The sequence below is a fragment of the Bombus pyrosoma genome, linkage group LG16 (assembly GCF_014825855.1).
Source record: "Bombus pyrosoma isolate SC7728 linkage group LG16, ASM1482585v1, whole genome shotgun sequence".
In the NCBI taxonomy this organism is placed as follows: Eukaryota; Metazoa; Arthropoda; class Insecta; order Hymenoptera; family Apidae; genus Bombus; species Bombus pyrosoma.
This window is the reverse complement of record NC_057785.1, coordinates 937377-958886: the sequence shown is the minus strand read 5'-3', so window position 1 is coordinate 958886 and position 21510 is coordinate 937377. Positions and strand designations below refer to the sequence as shown.

At 38.3% G+C, this 21510-nt stretch overlaps 2 protein-coding genes across 29 annotated transcripts in view; one reads left to right on the top strand and one right to left on the bottom strand.

The window, feature by feature from the left end:
* The window catches only part of LOC122576224, a 176201-nt gene that overhangs the window by 124223 nt on the left and 30468 nt on the right, over positions 1 to 21510 (top strand). For 25 of the 28 annotated variants that reach the window (XM_043746171.1, XM_043746193.1, XM_043746184.1 and 22 more), the window contains one exon: positions 17965 to 18127. In XM_043746171.1, coding sequence (XP_043602106.1) covers positions 17965 to 18127 — 163 coding nt within the window. Of the gene's footprint in view, positions 1 to 16811; positions 16875 to 17964; positions 18128 to 21510 lie in introns of all 28 variants that reach the window. The other 3 variants (XM_043746182.1, XM_043746181.1, XM_043746177.1) reach the window with 1 other exon arrangement.
* LOC122576231 lies at positions 3017 to 6969 on the bottom strand. The gene is made up of 4 exons (XM_043746219.1): positions 6772 to 6969; positions 5984 to 6089; positions 5537 to 5745; positions 3017 to 3734 (listed from the first exon to the last, which is right to left on the bottom strand). The coding sequence occupies exons 1-4, from the start codon at positions 6967 to 6969 to the stop codon at positions 3120 to 3122; spliced, it is 1128 nt and encodes a 375-aa protein (XP_043602154.1). The 3' UTR covers positions 3017 to 3119.

The following is a 21510-nucleotide window of genomic DNA, read 5'->3' as shown; positions in this document are numbered from 1 at the left end:
ATTTATCGTTATTTTGCCATTATATGCTTTGAATAATAAAAATACTCCCGTGGCGTCCTTAGCGAAATATATGATTTCGGCGTGGCAGTCAAAGTGTTAATGATATAAATATTATAGAAATAATATACTTTATAAGCTAGTTACTTGTTTCTCCTTCGCAATCTTACGATAAAATAATTTTATCACACAGAATTTATCGCTCGTCTGATGGACGATACCTTCAAGTTACACGAAACAACGGCAAACATCTTGATCGGGCAACCCGCGTCTCTTTTCCAATCTTCTCCAATCGGAGATTACTTTCTAGATATGCCTCGTATTTCCATTGCCAACATACGGTTAAACGTATGTCAACAACATACGCAACATAGATAAACACGTGAAATAAGAACCGCGTTAAAGATCTATGGATCGGTGGATGCAAAGACCGTGTAACGAGACGTAACTCGTGAGAAAAATTATGAAACTCGTAGACGAATTACCGGGCTGTCTGGTCTGGTCTGGTCTCGTTGTTATAACCGTGCGTGCATGACGTTGTACGTATCCGACTGTGGCGAAAGTGCTGGCGGACCGCTATGGAAAGAAAGCCAGGAAATAGGTCGAAAACGCGAATCGTTTTCTGCATATTTCCCATAACGATCGACACACCGGTATTCCTGGCTGAGTTTCAAGTTGCACGTAAATAGCTACTCGTGCGACCTTTTTTACTTCGCCTCGCCTCGATATCGATCTGTCCTCGGTTTTCTAACGTTCCGCGCGTTTCTTCTACTCGAGTTTTTCCGAGATTGCGGCAGCAAGCTGTTGCACATGGATTTTATCTCGCAGCGAGCGAGATGCGAAACAATGACGCTGCCTCTCATCGCTAAATTGCCCGTGATATAGTTGTTTAATCGTGACTTAAGCAGATGCTCCAGTTTGGAGTGGTTTTACGCGAATTTTCTATTCTTTTATTTACAACTATTAAGTTGTCCAAAAAGTTTCTTTCGTTTTATAAGGAAATAATGCACGCACAATGTTTTTGTTTTATATTAGTTTATTGAATTATGCATTAACATAATAATAAATAGAACGAAATGGTTTATATTTAATTCTATAAAATAATATAAAACAGAAATAGTTGCTCATCTATTATCACCTTATGAAACGAAAGAAACTTAATTGTTAGTCTTCGTTGATAATTAGGAATATTAGATCATTGCACGAATACTGCGTTCCTTTTGGAGAACATTACTTTAGGTGAAAATTGTATACAACTATTTATTGATAATCGATCGATAAATTGAATATACATGGGAAGAAACATAAACGGAAAATGAATAAGGTAAAAGGAAAGCTCGTGGTGTTCGTAGCTTTCCGTTTTCTATTCGATTTCTACGCGTGTCGCAACCACCCGCATTCTCGCGTTTCTTTCGCGAAATTCGATTGGGACGCGCTATGAAACGAGATTGTGGTTCGCCGATCGCAAACAAAACGCAATGGTACACGATACTTACCGTGTGTTTAACGCTAGAACTACCGATAGTTAACACGAAGCTATTTCTACCAAAACCAGTGAAAATGGCTGGTCTTTAAAAAATACCTAATAATAGAATATTTTTATATTTATTGATTTATTACTTCCTTATGGAAGGAATTCCATGTTATGTAGTACATTTTTGGCATTATTAATCCATCTGGGGCCATGATCCCTAAACGAGGGTTGACACGTTTATAAAATTGTAGAACCAGTCATTTTGGCTGGTGTGGTGTTTCTAGTGTTAGCATCCAGCGATCCAGCGATCGATCCGGAATTTTCCTGACAACTGATATCGTCATATCGGATGATACGCGGTAAAAATTTGAAAAACGCGTGGCAAGTTGTAGAAAACGGGGAAACTGGTTAATTGGGCTTCGATAAACAGATTGCTACACCCTTTTACACTTTGACAAGTACTAGTCATTTTCACTGGTATTGGTATAAGTAGCCTTGATACAAAATTATTTTCAGTTTGAATACATAGAAAACAAAATAAAATTCATCATATTATTCTTTTAGTTATCGTTGCGGAAAGAATATAACATGAAGTAGGAATTTTAAAATGAAATTGTAAAACCAGTCAATTTCGCTGGTGTGGTCGTTCTAGTGTTAACAGCATAACGCATAAATGTCATCAAATCGTCGGAATGTTTTATAAACGTGTTACGTGCAATCTGAAATTTCACTAGCAGTGTAACGATTACCGCGATTGTAACAGCAAAATATGAAGGCAGTCTGAAAATGTATAGAGAAGTTACAAGACATTTATTACAAACATACGCAGTTATTACATACACTGTTAGTGAAAAATAAATAAACAGCGTGAATAGTAGTCTTAACGTACGTATACAATTAATGCTATACATTGGTGTAGATGTTCTCGCATCGTGTGTACGTATTATAGTTTATAAAATAGCATGATCTTTGCTAGCTAAAGGTATAGCTTCTGGAAAATACCTTGTAACATGTATTAGGTTGTCCGAAAAGTTTCTTTCGTTTCATAAGTGAAATGATAGATGAACAACATTTTTTATTTTATATTATTCTATGGATTTATGTATGATTCATTTTGTAGTAATAGAATAAAATAGATCAAACATAATTCAATAAAATATAAAATAAAAAATGTTGTGTATCTACTACTTCCTTATAAAACGAAAGAAACTTTTCGGACAACCTAATACGTTCACAGATTCGTTTCAATTATAAAATTCTCTTATACAATTCGATAAATATAGAAATGGCAAAGAAATACAGGAATAGTTGGCAACTAAGTGATTGCGGATTTTGTCGATACCACCTAATGACAAAATCCGCAATCACTTAGTTGCCAACCCGATATAAATACAGAGACGTTGGAACTTCGATACGACGAGCAACTGTGATATTACATGTAAGTACGTTTGCACCAATATTCTATCTTTCACGCGTTATAATACATATGCGTATGGCCATATTGGCGACGACAAGCTTACAACTCCAGTCTGATGCCCCACTCTTTAAATTTAAACGCTTTCTCTACGTTCGAAAACGTGGTTACTGGATGTGTCTGCAGCAATTTCGATTCTATCGTACAGTATGAAAGAGCTGCTACTGTAAATTCTTAGAAATTGCCACAATCGCTGGCAACGTTCTTCAACAAAGCTCCACCAAAGATACGAACCGCAGTTCTGGTCCACGAAATCAACATCAGCTTGCCACCAATGTAAGGACTCCCTCTACCAATTTCACAGTGTGTGTACGACAATTTTATCAATTGCAGTCCTAGAGGTTGTTCTTGCAACCTGGACAGTTCTACGCTCGTAGCATCGCGCCATGGATCGGTCGTTCCAGAAGAGATGGATTTAGCTGTGCCAGTGAGCAGAGGCAGAGACACGGCGTTCTCGTCGTAGCCACGTCCTCGAAGTTTATTAGAATTAGTCGGCAGGAATGTGTAAGGCGTTCTCGTTCGCGTTCCATAATCGATGGCGCGTTGCATCAGTTTCGTTGGAATCCTCGCAAAAAGCGGAACCGTGGCGTAACTCGAGGTGGACACCCGAGTCGAATCGTAGGAGGTTTCCAGCTGGTAGTCTGTGTGCGGGCTATCGAAAGCCGAAGCTAGAAGAAGGTTGAAGCCCAATACAGAACCCTCGATACCGTCCTCCAGCCCTTTGTCAAAGTCCGTGTACTCCTGGCCCAGCACGATGTCTCCTCCACTCGGGATCGTCTGTCCTATCGTCTAAAATCGATTACGAGTTTCGTACAAATAATTTGCTTTTCAGCAGCGTAGTAAGTCAGATTTCTATGGAAAATTCCGCGTAGCGGAGAATGGTCAGAAAATAGGAAATTTCTATCCCTTCAGGCACATTATGTAAGCCGTAATAAAGTATCGTAAAAACACAATCATTTGCGGGAAATCTGATGGGAAAGTTGTAAGAAGCGTGGATGAAGCTGACGGTGTCCCGAAAGGCGAGTCGAAAATTTTTCGCTTCCACACGAATACGTGAAACACAAATATTCGAACGCTGTCTTATAAAATGTGTAATTCTGTGATAGGGCAGGTAAGAAGATTTTGCTGAAGTTGTTAATTGATTACGGCGAAACGCGACGAATTAACACTTTGACTGCCACGTTGGTCACGGTTTCTCCTGTGACGCCACGGTGGTCATTGATGACCGGAGAGTTTCAACTTTTTACAATTGTAAAAATTGAATGAAAATTGACAATTAGGACATTTTGAATATAACCGATACATGGAAGATACTTTGAAATAAAGAGTACTCCATTGAACAGTTAAACATTTTTGTTAGAACATCAATAAAGAAAAATGAGAGCAAATCTTGCATCTAATGGTGCACTGTGATAAAACACTTTAAACATAAATGTGGCACATCGATACAATCTGGACAATAGGTTTTTTGTATTTAATAATTTACATTCACAATTTGTCCAATTTAGATATTTGGTGAAATTTTTTAGCTGCTTGATTATCGCGTGGGTGGCTACCCCCAGCGGGGTACCATCTTCGTGTTTCTTAGGTTATATCCTTTGTGAATCTGGACAATAGGTGGTCACCTTTTTCGTCCGATTTTTAGCAATTTTTGATCCTAACTGTTTACCATTTTTTTATACCACTCTCTGCAAAATTTTCGAGCCAGGTACGTTTGCCCTTCTTTCTTCTGCATTTCGTGTCGTAATCTTTGTCGAATAAGTATATTTGACGGCTCTGGCGAATGGCACCGTGTACGGTGCATCGCGAGTGCCATTCTAAAATCTGATACCTTGATTTTTGTTTTTGTTGCTTGTTTATAGAGTATCATCGCGTTTGAAATTGATGTATTTAACAATAACTTTAAAGCTAATTTTATGTACCACTTGAGAGTTCTTCTATGTGGTGTAGAATATGCTATCATTTGATCTGACAAATCTACAGCACAGTTTCCTCTCTTGTAATCTACACTACCATTGGTTTATCACAAACATAATTTTCTTTGCGGTCGAATTTTTCGTCGAGATCATAATAATGATCATAACACTGTTTACTAATGTCTTCTACACGTTTCAAAAATATATTCTGCACGTTTTGCTTACGACGAAATAACAAAAGCGAATGGTTTGTTGAAATAAATGAAGCCTTGTTATAACATGTCGCTATCAACTGTTACCAAGGTGCCATGGTGGTCACCCGTGACCACCAATAAGATGAACTGTCTATTGGGGAAGAATGTTGTCCTACATCATTGCCATTATATGATTTGAATAATAAAAATACTTCCGTGACGTCCTGAGATGAAACATGTGATTTCGGCGTGGCAGTCAAAGTGTTAAGGCAAGCTATTACGCATTGGCATCACCAACTTCATTTACATTTTTAGAACTTTCCCATTGGATCTGCCACGAATGATCGCGCTTTTGATAATTTACGACCTACTTGGTATGCCGTGTTGTTAGAATTTTAGACAACAAGTACCAGACGAAGGGATGGAAATTCCTCAATTTCTCATCGTCCTTCTTTGCAAAGTAGATGAAAATTCGGCGAACCTCATCGGAATGACCTTGAGCCCAGAGCCGGCCGTTGATCCAGAGTCCATAGAGCCCGGCCTGGTTCTCCCAGCTGAGACAGAAATGGTACCACCGATTCTCTAGAATATCGGTCGGCATCGCGAGCACCTGTTTTCCTCCGATCTCAAGGTGAATGCTCCTGCCATGTGGCGCTATCCACGATCGTACCAGGCGCTCTCGCTCGTTTTCTGTCGGAAGCAATCGCGTAAACAGTTATTAACGCTTCATCTTTGCAGCATTAAAAGCCACTTGGTCAAAACGAGCGAATGAAACGCGACTAGCCGGCACGAGCCAGCGATCCTCTGAGCGGTGAAAATGCTTTTCATGGCTGTTTTTTCTTTTTTTTGATTGCGTAAAGGCACGAAAGGGGCCAGAAGATAATCACGAAACGGAGAAACGTTCACGTTGATCTTTGAGTCTACTTACTCGAGTAGGAAAATATGGGATGAGAATGAGTGAGATCGTTCGATTGCATCCACAGGCAGAAGGTGAACTCCGTAAACTCCGGCACCGGCAGCTCCCATCGTAGAAACTGCAAATCCACGTTTCCTCTGTTTATACGGATGCAAAAAATCGACGAATATATGCACGTGGCAATCGAAAAATTGCGCAATTTTACAGCGAGTTCTTGCGTTTTAAGTAGTAGACAAATTTTTGAAAATCTGTTTCTTCGGAACGATGAAAGTGTTCACGAATGATGTGAAAAAGTTACATAACGAGATTAGAAAAAAAAAACAGATCAAATGGAAACAGCGTGATAGAAAAAAAGACAAGAACTTGCTATGACCAGGATTGTTCGATACTGTAACCAAATCAGGCATTTTACTTTTAACGATCTCGCATTCCGTTAAACGTTTCTAGTAGCGTACGTTCGATCAAAACCTTAAATGTGCGTACAGGATTAGCCAATGAACGACTTTTACAATTACGTGTCCGGAATAAGATGATTATGCGTTTCTACATAATCGGTAATGAGGCAAAGAACGCAACAAAATCTTGCATCCTATGGATGAACTTAATGAAATTAAATTGACTGTGATTTAACCCATCACTCACTATAACCCAATTAATCTTAATTTGTTAATTTGTTAATACTTAGAAAGGAATTTCTTTCCCTTCTGAGAAACAGATGCTTTGCAAACTTTTTCAAACATTGTAGATCTCGTTACAAAGAAGAAAATGGAGCGATTTCTAAGCTTTCCAAACTTTCTCACCTGAATGTATCCCTTCTGAGTGAGCTCGACCTTGTGCATAGGAGTCTCGTGTTTCTTTTCTATCGGCACCGTTGACCCCCAACATGGAACTATTGCGTAACCCAATAAGATCAAACGAACGGTATCAATTGCATAATCTCGACGATTCCTGTGAGAAAGTTTCGACGAGTTCTCCGTTCGTCCGCTCGATCCGTTCATCCCTTTAGCCTCTTCCAAGAAGCGATCGTCTGCTGATGGTCGTTCGATTAATTTCGAAACGAAAGATCGTTTTCTTCCTAGCGAAATCTGGGTAATTGCGAGAGTTGGCCGGTTGCTTGTGCGCTCGATCTCGAACAGGAGAAACGAAGCCCGGTGTGGCGAACAGTCGACGCGAGTAAACAACACTAAGCAAGGCTAGTGGCAAGGTAAGGCGGGCGGGCACAGCCCGCGTAAACAGGTTGAATAGCGAAGAGGAAGGAGCACCTTGTCCATCATGCCACTCAACGAATCGTTTGACCGCTAAATTCGAAGTAATTCCACCGTTTCTTTTCACCTACTCGCGCCATACAGTTACTTCGTGCGATGATACTCGCGTTAATGTTCCGCTTTGTTGTTTGTTGTTTGTTGTTTCGTATAAAAAGGGAGGATGTAAATGTCGTGTATCACGGATCGTGTTGCATATTTTCTGCAATTATTGCTGCTGATCTTGTCTCAGGTTTAACCTGATCTTCTGTTACTTTCTTGTTTCTCATGTTCACGAAAGAATGTTTCAAAAAATTATATTTAGAGCGATTCTCATCGTTGCAATATTAATCGTCTGATGCTGCGACTATCTGATCGATGTTTTTTGAAAGGTTTACAGAATTTGCTTTTAATAGTGTTCTGTATTATGGTTTATTACTATATCTTATTATTTATTGTTAATTATATCAATAAACACATTATACGTCGTATTTTCGCCCATATTCATAAATACATACAGTGGCTCACGAAAGTATTCGAACGCTTACATATGCAAACTTGAATGGCCGAAATAATGTACATTAAAGTAATTTGCTTAGTCAAGCAGATGTCAATAGGAAGGTGGAAGTCTTAAGATTATATCAGTAAAATTTGAAAAGGATTGTAAGTGACTGACAAAAGTATTTGAACGCTACATATATTATTAAATTATTTAATATTAATATTTTGTTGGACCACCTTTAGCAGCAATAGCGTGTCTCAATCGACGTTCCATACTGTAAACCAATGATTCTGTACAACTACACTCAACGGAGTTACGTATTTCTATAATTTTATCTTTCAATATTTGCTTTCGGATTATCTGAAATTTATTTCGTCTTTTTCTCATTTCAGCCCATAAATTTTCAATCGGATTTATGTCTGGACTTTGCTGTGGTGTAATTGACATGTGTGGTGTGTTATATACGGTCCATTCTTTCACAATTCTAGCAGTATGCTTAGGATCATTATCTTGTTGGAAGTGGAAATCTTCCAATAATCCTAATTTACGGGCACTTTCTCTAAGATTATTTTTTAAAATATTTAAATATTTATATTTATCAAGTGTCCCATCAATAAATATCAAATTTCCGCTGCCACCGGCAGCCATGCACTCCCACGCCATGACCGATCCATCTTCGTGTTTCACTGTTTGATGTAAATGTCGAATTGCCAATTCCGTATTTGGTTTTCTTCACACATACTTTTGACCATCCGAGCCAATAATATTGAACTTTGACTCGCCCTTGAAATGTTGAAAAAATGACTTTGTCCCAAAAAGAATTATCTTTATCAATATAGGTTTTTGCAAAAGTCAATCTTTTTTATGATTTACCGCATTAACATATGGCCTGTTTCGCGGTACTCTGCCTTGAAAATCATTGTTTCGTAAGATTCGTCGACATAATTCCCGGTGAACTTCTTTATCAAACATTTCAGCTACCATACTTGCGAGTCGAGGAGCGGATGTAATAGGATTTTTTTTAATTCGCCAATGACAACTTTCTCCTCTCTTCCAGTCAATTTCTTTAGTCGACCTGATCGAACTTTGTTTCCAAGTGTTTCCTGGTTCTTTGACTTTTTCATGATACAACGTATCGTGCACTTACTTCTGTTCACAATTCTGGCAATCTCGTCATATGGTTTGCCGTTCTCGTGTAATCAGAATGTTATTTCTCTTCCACACTTTTCTTTTAAACTTTTTGGTATTTATTTTAAATACTATTGTGCACGCTTTTACATTACTGTTACTGGAACGATACCCTAACATCGAGTGAACGTACCAATATTTTCATTTAGCAACGATGTTTACATTCGGTGCAAATGAAAAATTATCAACAGTGTTACAGCGTTGGAATACATTTGTGGGACACTTGTCATGAATGTTTCTAATAAACGTATCATAACTCCTGTCTGTATTATTGAATCGTTTTCAAATTTTACTGATGTAATCTTGAGACTTTCCCATCACTATAGATACAAAAATTGTTTTAACAGATTAGTTTAGTACACCTCGTTTTATTAATTGAAATTTGTAAGTGTAAGCGTTCGAATACTTTCATGAGCCATTGTATGTACGTACGTGTACGAATCGTTCGTCGAACGAGAAATTTCGCTTGTCCCCAAACTTCAGCGAAGCAGGTGGTCCGCTTGGCAAACGACTCTGGCAACTACTGTGACAAAGTGACAAGCTACTGAATGAGCGAACTCCATTGAAGAAACGGATGGACGTAACTAGTTAACAGCGAGTGGTGGGACAAAGTTGTTTTCTTTACCTACTTGACCAGAAAGCCTAAAAATTCCCATCAATTTTGTTAATTAATTACACTACTGGACGGTTGGTAGCAGTTTGCTTATTTGTCTCTTGCCATTTATTTCTCTAGCCGTCACTGTACCAGCCTCGAGCGTACACTGCTCGCCAAAAAGATAGCCCAGGTGTACTATCTTTTAATTTCTCAATGACGCGTGTCAAGTTTTTCGTCTGTAACGTATAATATGAAAACATTATGAGCTCGGAATAAGCGTTTCGTTGAAAATAATTTTTTAATTAATATTTGTTTATTATTTAATATTTTTATATTGTGAGATTTAATGTGTAACAAAAAAATTGTTTTACTTTAAGAACGAAATGATAGCACGCTCTGTTAATACGTTTAGAAATTGCTCAGTAGTTCATGGTCTATCAACGAATAAAGATTACATTACGATATTACATAAATTTGTAAGTATGGGACGCTGAAGAAAATTAAACGAGTCTGAAAAGAAGCAAATTCTTGAACTAAAACAGCAGCAGTTATCAGTAGCAGAAATATCGAAAGTAATAAGAAGAAGTCGTAAAGTAATACAGAATTTCTTAAAAAATGTTGAAGATTATAGCAAAGAGAAAAGTACTGGTCGTCATCGTTATCCGATCGTGATAAGCGAGCAATTTTACGCGTAGCTTTCAACTCGCAGTCAACAACGAAGCAAATAATAGAAAAATCTAGTGTTAGTGCCAGTGTTTCGAGTGTTCGTCGAGTTCTACTATCCTGCAAAGATATTAAGAGGCTAAAATTGAAAAAGGAACCTTCGTTAACAACGAAACACAAAGTAGAACGTTTACGCTTTGCAAAAGAAACAGCGCATTGGAGAAAGAAACGGAGAAGGGTACTATTTTCAGACGAAAAAGATTCAACTCGGATGGTCCTGATGGGTTGCAATATTATTTTCATGACATAGAAAAGAGACAATGTCGGCAATTCGACGACAAATGGGAGGAGGCAGCGTGATGGTTTGGGCGGGCATCGGTTATTTCGCCAAGACAAGTATCAAGTTCATCAATGGCAGAATGAATAGTGTCCGATACATAAATTTAATCAAAGAACAAATAAATGATCATGCAGAACGCATTTCTAGACCTGATTACCTGACCTGAGCTCATAATGTTTTCGTATTATACGTTACAGACGAAAAACTTGACACGCGTCGTTGAGAAATTAAAGAGAGCACACGTAGGCTATCTTTTTGGCGAGGAGTGTAGTTGAAGGAGTTCAAAGGAAATCGAAGAAGTCGTTAGGATTTGAAGCTTTGTCGATTGGTCACTCTTCTCTCGCTGCTATTCAAACGATGACGCATAGGACGAAATGGTTTTCGTTCGAAATAACAGGCGCGTAATTAGGCGATAGATCGGTTTGAGGCTCGTATAACGATTGCGCAACAGCAGAGCAAGAGAAGCAGAGCGAGGATATTAGACAGTGAAAGAAGCCATTTCAAAATTTCAGCGTCCTATAAAAAACATAGTGTTGCCTGACTAATACTTAGACAGCTCTTTCACCTGGTTAATAAACATAGACTTCTGCAACTGTTTCAAGAGAGCAACAAACCGCGTTATTCTTTATATCTTACTCAGCAAAATAAGAAAAATCAAATTTCTCGTATCCTTTTGATTTTGCAATCGTCCTATTATTATAAGGCAAATGTTGACGTCGTATTATTTTTACCGTATTGTATCTTATTAAATGGCTATTGAATGCGGAGTATATTTAGATAATTTTCGATCACACACTTACACGGCTGTGTACGAGGATATAACAAATCAAAGTAAAGAGGCAAAGAGAAAGCAACTAGACGTCAAATTTAAAAGGTTGAGTTAGATTGTATTACTTGGGCGTAAATTACCGCTCTCACTAAACGATAAACTTTTCCTATATTACGTAATTCTCGTATCAATTTCGAATATTACATATCGAATTTTATGAAAAACAAGGAAGAACGCTGTGCAGGGACCGAACGAGTTTCGCATGGAACCAGCTTTTACTTGAAACACGGACCGTGCAATTTCTTTGTAGCTTTAGATGGATGAAGAAAGGGTTCCGTTTAAAGATATCACCTCGAAAGCTCGTGACAAAATGACTTTGAGAAAGAGCTCTTTCCAGCATTACGCGTGTCCAGCATGCGTGCAATGGTACAACTTTGTCAACTGGAAGATCTTTTCATAAAATGGCAAAGAAGATCTAAATAAAAATTTAGGTGATCTCGTGTATCTAAGACGTTTATGTACGCAATTGCAAGTGTCACAAAGCTTTTACGTAATTTGTTCACGTTGCAACGTAGTTATCTGCATGTGTGATTTGTCTCGTAGGTCGAGGTAAACGCGAAAGTTTGCTTGATGAATCGTAAAATCAGAGTGAAATCGACGACACGTCGGTTTACCGCGATCTTCGCGTAAAAACGAGATGAGAAGACACAGTCTGCCTTGATTTACACGAATATTGTCTTCGTCATCGTTGGACGAAACGACACGGCGACTATGTCCGTGTCTCCTTCTTTTGCTTGTTTTGCGCGCGTTTCCTCTCAAACCGGAACGTTCGCATTTTCACAAAAATGTAAAGTCATGTTTCATGCACGCTCGAAATGCTTTACGTATTACTTTCTACCGGTAGTTGCTTGCGTACGCTTTTTCTCCGCCAGTGAACAGGCGCACGAGTCGAAACTTGCCACAACTGAAAAATGAAGATATTCTTAACACTTTACTTATCGATAGCCGATTAATCGGCTTCTTGTTGCCGACGCTTACCACCCGATAGCTTATTAACCCTTAGAGTGCTATGGACGCATATATGCGTCTGGCGAAAGCCATCGGCATGGACTAAGGACGCATATATGCGTTTGTTAATTTTTCCGAGCACCTACGCAGAAGTAATACTGTTACGTTTGTGTGAGATAAATATAAATGCATTTCAATGTTAATGTCGCGTTCGAAGAAACTGTCTTTTCTTTTTTTTTTTTATTTAATACTTTGCATTCACAATTTGTCCAATTTGGACATTTGGTAGAATAATCGTGCCGGTACAACACAATTATCAGGAAGAAAATGTGTCGTTTGTGTGAAAAATAAGAGAAGGAACGACAGAAAATGCGATGACGGATTATGTATCGATGATTGTTTTGAAATTTTTCACGCACAACTGAATTATTAACTTGTGTTATATTTACTAAATTTAGTTTTCTAGTTTATTGCTTTCTAGTTTACTACCAAAATTCTAGTTTATTGTAAATTTCAATGTTTATAATAAATAATTAATACTAAAAAACAACGCTCTTGAAGCATTTAATCTCGTGCAAAAGAATTACTATAACTTATTACGATTTGCGCTTTGAATAGTCAATCAACAGAGTTCAGTATAGCGAAAAAGTATTCAGTCCACAGCGATCGTCAGCGCTGGCAGCGTGCCGTCCTTACGGATGGCATAGGCTCCGAGTATTCAGCACTCTAAGGGTTAACCCTTAGAGTGCTATGGATGCATATATGCGTCTGGCGAAAGCCATCGGCATGGACTAAGGACGCATATATGCGTTTGTCAATTTTTCCGACCACCTACGCAGAAGTAATACTATTACGTTTGTGTGAGATAAATATAAATGCATTTCAATGTCAATGCCGCGTTCGAAGAAACTGTCTTTAAGAGAATATTGGTCTATGGACGAACTGTTGAAAAGCAATATTTTCCGCAAAATAATGGCACGAGATCGATACATGGTATTATTACAAATGTTGCACTTTAACGATAATAATACAACAAGTGACGATCCTTTAGCAAAAATACGACCAGTAATCGATAAATTAAAGATTTCCTTTTCGCAGTCATTTGCACATTACGAAAATCTATGCGTCGACGAAAGTCTTTTGCTGTACAAGGGCAGATGTTATTTTAAACAGTTTATACCATCCAAGAGAAGTAGGTTCGGCATTAAATTGTTTCTCCTTAGTGACTGTAAAACTAATTATGTATTGGACTTCGTAATTTATAATGGACAAAAAACAAACATCAGTAGAAGTAACACAGCCATTGGAATCTCTGGAGACGTTGCGATGGCGCTGCCTCAGTCATATCTTGGAAAGGGCCATACACTAATTACGGATAATTGGTACACGAGTCCACGTTTATATACCTTATTACACGAAAACAAAACCAACGCATTTGGAACCGTTCGTAAAAATGGGACACATATGCCCCACATGGAAGAAAAATTGAAGGGAGGAGAAACGTGCTACCGATCGACTGGCATTTTATTGGCAATGAAATGGCATGATAAAAAGGAGGTTTGGATGTTGTCTTCTGCACATGCAGCTGCATCGATTGAATCTGAGAAAAGGGATTATCGTACAGGATTATATAAGAAGAAACCATCGTGTATTGCCGACTATAATTCCAATATGGGTGCTGTAGGTAGAGTTGATATGATTTTGAATACAATTAATTCTCTAAGGAAAACTATAAAGTGGTACAAAAAACTATTTTTCCACTTGTTAGATTTAACTATATATAATGCATGTATTTTATATCAAAAATCTACTGCTTCGAAACAAAAATTTAGTGAATTTCATTTAGCGTTGATAAGAGACATTTTACGAAAATATTCCCAACGCAGAAGAATGGCAGGAGGAGGAAAGAGAAAGTCTGAGGATTTACCGTTTCGTTTAATTGATAGGCATTTTCCATCAAAATGTCCTAATCGTGTCGGCACAACACAATTATCAAAAAGAAAATGTGTTGTTTATGTGAAAAATAAGAGAAGGAACGACACGCGATACGAATGCAGAAAATGCGATGTCGGATTATGTATCGATAATTGTTTTGAAATTTTTCACACACAACTGAATTATTAACTTGTGTTATATTTACTAAATTTAGTTTTCTAGTTTATTGTTTTCTAGTTTACTACCAAAATTCTAGTTTATTATTTATAGTGAATTTCAATGTTTATAATAAATAATTAATACTAAAAAATGACGCTCTCGAATCATTTAATCTCGTGCAAAAGAATTACTATAACTTATTACGATTTGTGCTTTAACACGTTGACTGCCACGCCTGTTTTCAAAAAAATCTCCGTCAGGCCACGCGTGCTGCAATACCAAGCATTCTCTGCTCGGTGCTCCTGTCACGTAGAATTCAGGGTTGAATGATGAAAGAAGAGAATACTGAATCGTAACCCAACTACTAAGCTCCTTTGTTACAAATTCACCACTTACAAGCAATAGACTGACACTGAACCGGAGAAAGGGCTGCGCAAGAACTGTCCGAGCTGTCTGAAGTCTCGGCTTATATACATTTTGGTTTTAGGATGTTGAGGGGTTTGGTGTAGGTTATGATGTGGAAAAGTATCCGAAGGTCCGAGTCTATGTCTTATCTCTGATTACTGTTTCTGAGCGGATGGCCTTCTTGAGCGTGTGACATTCCCATCAATATTTTCATAATGCGAGTCGCTCATCTGGTGGTCTTACCTCTCGTTTCTTTTCTTTCCATTCCTTCGCATTTGTTTCTCATTTCTCCGCTTTCTACCAAATCAGTTTGAATCTTGGCCGAGCAACGAACGGTATAACTTAAAATCTCTGCCCTAATTCGTTACAATGTCGAAAAGAAAAATTGAAAACTTATTTCTTAGTAAGTCAGATAGCAGAGAAAAAGAAAGCTTTTACGAGGCTTATGATTCCGGAAGAAGCATTAGACGCGCATGCAAACTATGTTATGCAAATAAAAGACGTCGAATGGACCGAACAAAGCCACAAAAGAATTTGAAGAAAACAACTTATTGACCAAATTGTCCCGACCAACCTCAGCTATGCATAGAATGCTTTAAAGTTTTACATGCTAAATAATTTTTTTAATAAACCATTTTCGTATTACTTTTATAACAATTCAACAGTTTCATTATTATGGAATATCTTTTCAAATACCTACGACGATCCTTCGCAAGTAGTCAAATAAGCGACACCCGAATATGGGTTTCGTGGCCTGACTAGAAACTTTGCTGACACCCGAATACGGCTGTCGTGGCAGTCAACGTGTTAAATAGTCAATCAACAGAGTTCAGTCTAGCGAAAAAGTATTCAGTTCACAGTGATCGTCAGCGCTGGCCGCGCGCCGTCCGTACGGACCGCATAGGCTCCGAGTATTCAGCACTCTAAGGGTTAATCGGCTTTTTGTCACCGACAATCTTTCTCATTATTTGAGCAGTAATTTATTATTTAGTACTAAGATACCTTGCTCAGTTGCGTCAGTTGCGTTGCTTTGTAAACTCCCACAGTTTTATTCCAATTTGAAAAACTTACCGTTCGCGATGGACGAAAAGAATGGTATTGGAGAGTCTAAACCGAAGCAGGCGTCTGAGCTGCCGGTCGGACGTGCGTATGCTGTTGAACCGCTAATGGTTGGTAAAGTGTTAACAATTTGAATATGCTCACGCTGGAACAAAGCGTAGAACCAAAGAGGACGTGGCCGTACTTTTGAACCCTCCATCTGTATATTTGGTGGTTTTCGACTAGTAATTTTAAGTAATCTTGCATTTTTTCCATATCTTTGTTTAAATTTTGCTCTGCTTAAGAAAAGCTAACACGGTGAAACTATAGGATGATGTTGTAGAAACTTGGCAGAGTATTCAAGAATTTTTGGGAATTTTTTGGAACACAAAAGCCTAAGGAAAACTGCATGCGCTTAAACGACTCAGTATGTGCAGACGATAAGGTTAAAATCTTCGATCGGTTCGTTGATCGTTCAGAAATCTTGCAACTTTTTAAATTATATGTTTTTAATTATCTGTTAGAAGGAGGCAACTTTTTCGTATCGCTGCATACCGGAGGATAGCTTAGGTAATTTGGATCCTATCAAGAGACTTTGTTCAACTGCGAACGATGTTACCGAAATCGTTGATTTCCTTTTTGTTACAAATATAATATAATTTCCTCTAAAGTATGTATATTAATTCATATAAAATTGTGCAAATCGTGGCTTAAAAATCAGCGCTCGTTCTTCTATATACTTCGCGTCATGTACTGGTGTAATTTATTAAATAAATAAATAACATGCAATACACATAGACCATGTGACCAAGATTTAGTTTATGGAATCGACAAGTTACAAGTTTATTTTATTAGAAAACCCTTTCCCATTTCTACGAGATTTTTCTCATTCTAACAGGATACTCGAACTTTAACATTTAAACAAATTTCATCGGTTTTATTATCAAACTTGTTATCATTATACAAAAGAGAATTTATCAATACTAATAATTTGTAGGTGTTATCGACGCTCCATTCACGTTGCATATCGTTGGAATTAAACCATGATCTGCTTGCCAATGTAAGGAATAATACATAAATACAAATAATCTAATTTTAAGATCAGCAGCACATCCAAAAGCAACAGTCGATAGCATGGTATAATGTAACACAGCACCACCCCATTATATCTTAATATACTGCGAGGTTACCCTTTTTATATTATAATTCTAATTGTCTGTAAAATTATGTCTATTCTATCCTTATTATTATGTACAGTATATATATATATATACATTACTTTACACATTTACGCATGCACATACACATACATACATGCTACATCAAATATACATAATACCTTATGCATACATGTATTGGGTTGGTAACTAAGTGATTACAGATTTTGTCATTACCACCTAATGGCAACTAATGGCAGATTTTGTCATTAGGTGGTGATGACAAAATCCGCAATCACGTAGTTGCCAACCCAATATATCAGTCTCCTTGGTAATGCAAAATAGATTCTGTCTTACCATTGTAGTATATACTATGGCATTTTAGCCATGGGATTCTGACTGAAATGCGAAAATGCAAAGATCTATCATCTTTTGTGTACAATGGAGTCATGGGTTATCATGAGTTATCCGAATCCCGTTTAACCGATGTTCCGTATTATTCGAGATACTTTGAACTTTGCCAAAACTGCACTCTTCCCTTTTCTTCGAGAGTTTAACGTAAACAGCACAAAAGAGTAAATAGACGACTATCGTAAATGCGATCGATCAATTAAATAGTTGGATCGATTGAATCAATTAAATAGTTAATTTTAAATATTGGGTTGGCAACTAAGTGATTGCGGATTTTTTCATTAGCTGGTATTGAGAAAATCCGCAATCACTTAGTTGCCAACCCAATATACCTGTAATGTTACACAATCAAAATGTTTCTTATGATCTTATTATCCGAGTTTTCGATTATCCGATAGGCTTGGTAGGCTTGATAGACTCGGTGCACATCAGCTCGGATAATCGAGACTCTACTACTGTCATTGCTATGTACATGTGTATAATATCCCGTTTAATATGTGTCCCTTTCGCCCCAACTACCACTCGTTGTATCAGTCGATTATGTCAGATGAGTAACGTTTCGACGCGCCATGTGTGTTTTAGACGGCGAAGAACTCGACTTCCGGAAGCAGCGGGTACTACGTCGGAGGAAGCAGCACCCTGCCACGTGGAGGTCAACTAATGAGAGCGTACAGTCCTGCGGCGTCGTCGGTAGTCGGAGGACCCAATGCAACGCCTACTCAACCGAAACCTCTCGCCACTCCAGGTACACGAAAATCCGCGATACTCGAGACTCAGCCTTAGGAAGCCGATTACGCAAGGCCCACTGTCCACGAAGTGTCCCGCGCCGGGTCTAATAAGAGTACACTAGAACTACCGATAGCTAACGTGAAACTATTTTTACCAAAACCAGTGAAAATGATTGGTCTTTAAAAAATATCTAATAATAGACTATTTTTATACTTATTGATTTATTACTTTCTTGCGGAAGGAATTCCATGTTATATAGTACATTTTTGGCATTATTAATCTATCTGAGGCCATGATCCCTAAACGAGGGTTGACACGTTTATAAAATTGTAGAACCTGTCATTTTGGCTGGTGTGGTGTTTCTAGTGTTAGCATCCAGCGATCTAGCGATCGATCCGGAATTTTCCTGATAACTGATATCGTCATATCGAATGATACGCGGTAAAAATGTGAAAAACGTGTGGCAAGTTGTAGAAAACGAGGAAACTGGTTAATTGGGCTTCGATAAACAGATCGCTGCACCCTTTTACACCTTGACAAGTACCAGTCATTTTCACTGGTATTGGTATAAGTAGCCTTGATACAAAATCATTTTCAATTTGAATACATAAAAAACAAAATAAAATTCATCATATTATTCTTTTAGTTATCGTCGCGAAAGTCATTACATCATTGCGGAAAAAAATATAACAGGAAGTAGGAATTTGAAAACAAAATTGTAAAACCAGTCAATTTCACTGGTGTGGTAGTTCTAGTGTTAATAATTACAAATAAACTTATTAGACCAGTTAGTACCAACAATACGTTTCCATGCAACGGTTGCTGGCGTTATCGTTGCCAATAGCGGGCGTACGTTGCAGCTGTAAACGACTGCAGCGATATCGGATGAAGGCATCTTGGTACGTCGTTCGACGTTTTCATAACAAGGCAAATTTGTATCCTAACACTTAGCCAACCGAACGGGGAGATCTCCCTTCTTGACTTTCGCGACACGTTTTCTTCTCTTCTTTTTTCTTTGTTATTATCAGTTATTGTTTGCCTGGAAGTGTTGCCCATTAATTGCGCCACTTTTTCTGCCTTTGTAAACTACAGTACATAATAAAATACACGAATTTAGTGGTGTTAAAATTAATTAAAAAGTTACGCTATCAGTTATGGGTAAATACAGTTATTGGGTTGGCAACTAAGTGGTTGCGGATTTTGCCATTACCACCTAATGACAAAATCCGCAATCACTTAGTTGCCAATCCAATATAATCGAACGATAGCACACTGTAAAAGAATATTGAAATGCATTATGAATTTTCAATTTCACCTTCAAGCCCTGCTATTTATCTTTAGTCATCAATTTTTCCTATATTTTTTTACACTTTTAAATACTTTCAATTTCACGTTTTCTATAAACAATATATGAAATCGTTAAAGAAATCCCTATTATAATTTTTAAACTTGTTTGTTTCTCAAGTAACGAACATTATTCCTTGATAATTGGAAAAACCGCTGTGGCGGTTGGCTAAGTGTTAAGACGATTGTCTGCAGATATCTGTCACAGCCAATCTTTTCGTGCTGCGGATTTTCCAGCAAACACGGACTTGGCGTAAACTTGTAATTACCTTTCCTGTACGTTTTATGAACTAAACAGCAGCGTAGACGTATCGTCGTCTCCAATAGACGACGCTGACGCTTCGTGATCGGTGGACCGGGCAAGTTCTCGAGGATGGGAATCGCGTGGTTTCGGGAATCGAGTCTCGGGCGTCAATTGGTCGCTTTTCCTCCTGCCTGTGCTTGTCATGTTTGCTCCACGCTTGCACCACGTTCTTCCTTAAGCTTCAGCCGACTTTCCACGAAGAATGCACCCGCCCGACGACATTGCAACGATTCTCGTCGTGTGTTCGGACCTGCAGGTGTCCGGAACGACATAGACAGCTGATTAATTCTTCTGCTCGCTGCATTCTCCGCACGCTGTCACTCGTTTCAGTCGGATTTATTTTAACCGTCCGATGCTCCTAACGTTGATGCATACTCGTTGTTACTTGTCCTTGACCTCGCTTGTTACTTAAAAAACGCTCGATCGTTCCTCTTCTCTGTGGCGGTCGAACGAGTCTCGCGTCGCCTCCGTTGCAACGATTCGGTGGAGGTGACGCGAAATATACAGTACACAGGGTGTTCCTCGCAACTAGACCAAACCATATGTAAGTTTCAGACGACGGAATATAGACGAACGTTTCACTAAACACGTTTATAGCGATTAAAGAGATTACTTTCTCGTAGACATTTCTTTCAAACCGTTCCAATGTTTTGCTTAATGAAATCTTTTCCTATCTTCCACTATTTCTATGTTATGGTTTGATCTAATTACAACAATCGCCGTGTACGTTGGCTGAGGAAAGTATTTGAACGTTTTTAAAAAGCTTTTACGTCTATAAAACTCGAGTGTCGTAACAATGCTAATGAAACTTCAAAATGTCTCGTACGACACACGCAACGTACAGAGCGTTTCAGGACATGTTGGGACTACGATTCAGCAGGCTAAAATAAAAAGAAACTTTCGTACAAACATATGTATGCTCGGTACGACCTTGTTTTCGAGTTACGGCTCATTTCGTGTTCCAACAGTTGCTTATATATCGTCAAACAAATTGCTTCAAGCCACAACTTCCAGTTTCAATACAAACGCGTATACGTCGTGTCATGGATTTTCAACTCGTTTGAACTGACCTGGTCTTAGACGAATTTGTCAGTGATTTCAGTCGACGTGTTGACAAAGTGTTGAAACACTGTCAACGTTCACTGTGACGTTTTATTATAAACTACGGACTTTAAAGCAGCGAATTCAAGTTTGGAGATGAAGCTAACACGACCCGTCCATTTGTCGGGAAACAGTCGGCCCAAGTAACGTTTTAAGAGCTGCATGGCGCAACAACCACATACGTTTTATCATATCCATCACGTGACATTCAATCTCGTCGTATCTGCACGAAAGTTTGTTCCGTGGAAAAATAAGGCTGTGGCTCGAAAACAAGGTCATACGGAGCATGTACGTTCCTACGATTTTTATTCCCCTTATTTTAGTTTACTAAATCAGCTCCTGCTGTACTTGCCACGTGCTTTAAAATGCGCCATATTCAGAGACCATTACTATTGAGCAACTAAGTGACTGCGGGTTTTATCGTTAGGTGGTATTGACAAAATCCGCAATCACTTAGTTGCTAAGCCAATATTACCAAGCAAATTTCAAAAGCTTTTTGCGAATATCTCGGAAATTAAAGCCGAGCAGCGGTAACATATATAGAGAAAAATTGTTCAGAATGACGAGCTTGACGAGGTATTTCAACGTCGTTGAAATCAGTGAGCAGGCCACGCTCTAAATATTTATCATATTCATATCTTTATTGAAAT

Coding starts and splice junctions, on each gene's coding strand:
- LOC122576231 (XM_043746219.1), bottom strand. CDS start 6,969: ATGAACGGATCGAGCGGACGAACGGAGAACTCGTCGAAACTTTCTCAC. Junction 6,090..6,771: donor CTCAGAAGGGATACATTCAG/GTGAGAAAGTTT, acceptor GTGGATTTGCAG/TTTCTACGATGGGAGCTGCC. Junction 3,735..5,536: donor CTCAAGGTCATTCCGATGAG/GTTCGCCGAATT, acceptor AATCGATTTTAG/ACGATAGGACAGACGATCCC.